General features: G+C 44.2%; 1 protein-coding gene across 1 annotated transcript; it reads left to right on the top strand.

The window, feature by feature from the left end:
- Positions 1 to 2,010: 2,010 nt before the first annotated feature.
- Positions 2,011 to 2,243, top strand: O0I10_013266 (uncharacterized protein; the record flags this gene model as incomplete). Its single annotated transcript, XM_058493066.1, has 2 exons — positions 2,011 to 2,147; positions 2,209 to 2,243. Coding segments are annotated over 2 exons (172 nt in total), but the record flags the coding sequence as incomplete, so codon positions are not given.

Genomic DNA, 2,243 nt, shown 5'->3' with positions numbered 1-2,243 from the left:
GATCAAGCTTGCCAATCCCAGATTTCGCAATGTCGCCACCAGCCAAACTGGATCTGGGGGTCGACCTCTTCGACGACGACGACCAAAAAATATTTTTTGGGCTGTTTGCGACATTGAACGTGAAACTTTCACACAAGGTGCTGTTGGCCAAGCCGAGCACATTGCTCTATTCAAAACCCCACGTTTCATTGTAAAGTTTGGAGATACAGGCACGTTTATGGTTTACCTATGCTGTAAGCGTGATGGAGTTGCTTTTTCCTAGTGAATGGTGTCGGCTGCATTAACAGAAAGATGAAGAGCTGAGTGAAGCTGCACGTGGTGGTTACACAAACACGTCCTTGATAGGTTGGTGCACAAATGGATGATGATGATGATTGCCTTTTATGAAGTTGCGTATACAACATTTAATAAAGCAGATATATCAATGTGGTGGTTTATACGCGTATATCTCACAGATGGATGCGTGCATATAATACACTCACGTTGGGTGTAGGAAAAGGGGTTGTACTGCATAAAAGAATTTAAGCTGCATTGATGCGCACGGGCCTACTGTAACTGACGCCGTCCCCTGTCATATTAATGGGATTATGGATAGCTTGATTACAAGGAGTAGTGGTTATTCTTATTGACCCAAATGTATAGGATACTGCTGGTGTGCATATACACAGCAGTAACTGCACAAGCGGGGGTGGGGTGGAGTGCACGAATTGAGAACAACGAGAGCGAAGACAAAGAACCTCTTCTTCTCCTCTCCCGCTTCACAAAAAGGGTAAGCTTGCCTCCATTTACAAAGCACACCGCATTAACAGCTGCCATTGCTGCCTTCAATGCTTAGCGTCGATGGGCGAACAGGTGGTCAATGACAACGCTTTCCAGTTGCACCTAGTACGCGCGCGATCTACCAATGACTCAAGCTTCCATTGCAATACAACATGTACGTTCAATCGCTGCAGCTCTTTTATTATTAAAGTTGGACATCGTGGTCTAAACTTCACGTGTAGATTGCTATTCTCTCGTTCATACATGATCTAAAAGGTGCATCGCGTGTATTCATTCCCGAGCTGTCCACAAAGAGAGTTCCCAACATGTCTTCACATTGCCTCTTTTGGGTAGGCTGACAAGGAAAGCCAAAGCAGTGGTTGTTATCTCACATTGCATTTATCATAGATTGAACATGTTGGATGGTGGTACCTGTGGCAGCAACAGCAAGGCTTTGATATCGAAACAAGAACGTTGTACGTTGGCTCAATGGTATGCATGGTGTTGGATCTACAAAGCAAGCCCTATTAATTAACGATCTTTACAATGAAACAGCAGCAAGACAATATGGATGACATGGAGATACGGTTTTATTTGAGGCAATGATACTATTGAGAAATACCATAAGGTAAGAGGTTCATTGTGGGATTAGTGTGATTCAAGTGGACTTACCAAACGCCTTACAGTGGCAGAGCCTCTTTCGGCGATACTATATTTATCACGGCTGCACGTCAAGGATGTCATTGTATAGTACTATGCTCTCCTGGGGAATTTTGGCCCGGAAACAGTGTGACTCAAGATGCGGCCTCAGGGATTTAAAAATGCATCCGCTGTGCGCACGGCCTCCATCCAAGTACGGCTATTGATTTCCTTGCCTACAGAGAGAAGGTGGATATCTCTTATGATGCCAATTTCAGGATCCAATGAGAGTATAGTACATATGGTGGCATACCTTGACGCTGCAGGGTGATTATTGTATTGCCTTCGGATGGTGTATTTGGTTGCAATTCCTTGTGATCACCGTGGCTCAGGGCGTCGTGTGCCTTCCTTACCGAGTTGTCCACAATGAGAGTTCTCAAGACGTCTTTGCATTGCCTCTTTTGGGTATGGTGACAACAAAAGCGTGTGGGTTGGTTTTACTTGTTATCTCACATTGCGTTATGGTAGGTTGAACATGTTGGATGATGGTACCTCTGGCAGCAACAAGTTACGGATCTCAAAGCAAGAATGTTGTTTGGTTGGCTCAATGGTATGCGTGGTATTGGATCTACAAAGCAAAACATGTTAATTAACGAGCCTTGCAATGAAACAGCAGCAGCACCTACTGGATGGCATGGATATACGGTTTCTATTCGAGGCAATGATGCTATATTGAGAAATACCACAAGGTAAGATGTTCATTATGATGGGATTGGTTGGATTCAAGTGAACTTACCAAACACCATACAGTGGCAGAGCCTCTTTCGGCGATACTATTATTATCA

The sequence above is a fragment of the Lichtheimia ornata genome (assembly GCF_029851405.1).
Source record: "Lichtheimia ornata isolate CBS 291.66 chromosome Unknown scaffold00382, whole genome shotgun sequence".
Lineage (NCBI taxonomy): Eukaryota > Fungi > Mucoromycota > Mucoromycetes > Mucorales > Lichtheimiaceae > Lichtheimia > Lichtheimia ornata.
This window is presented reverse-complemented; position numbering and strand designations above follow the sequence as displayed.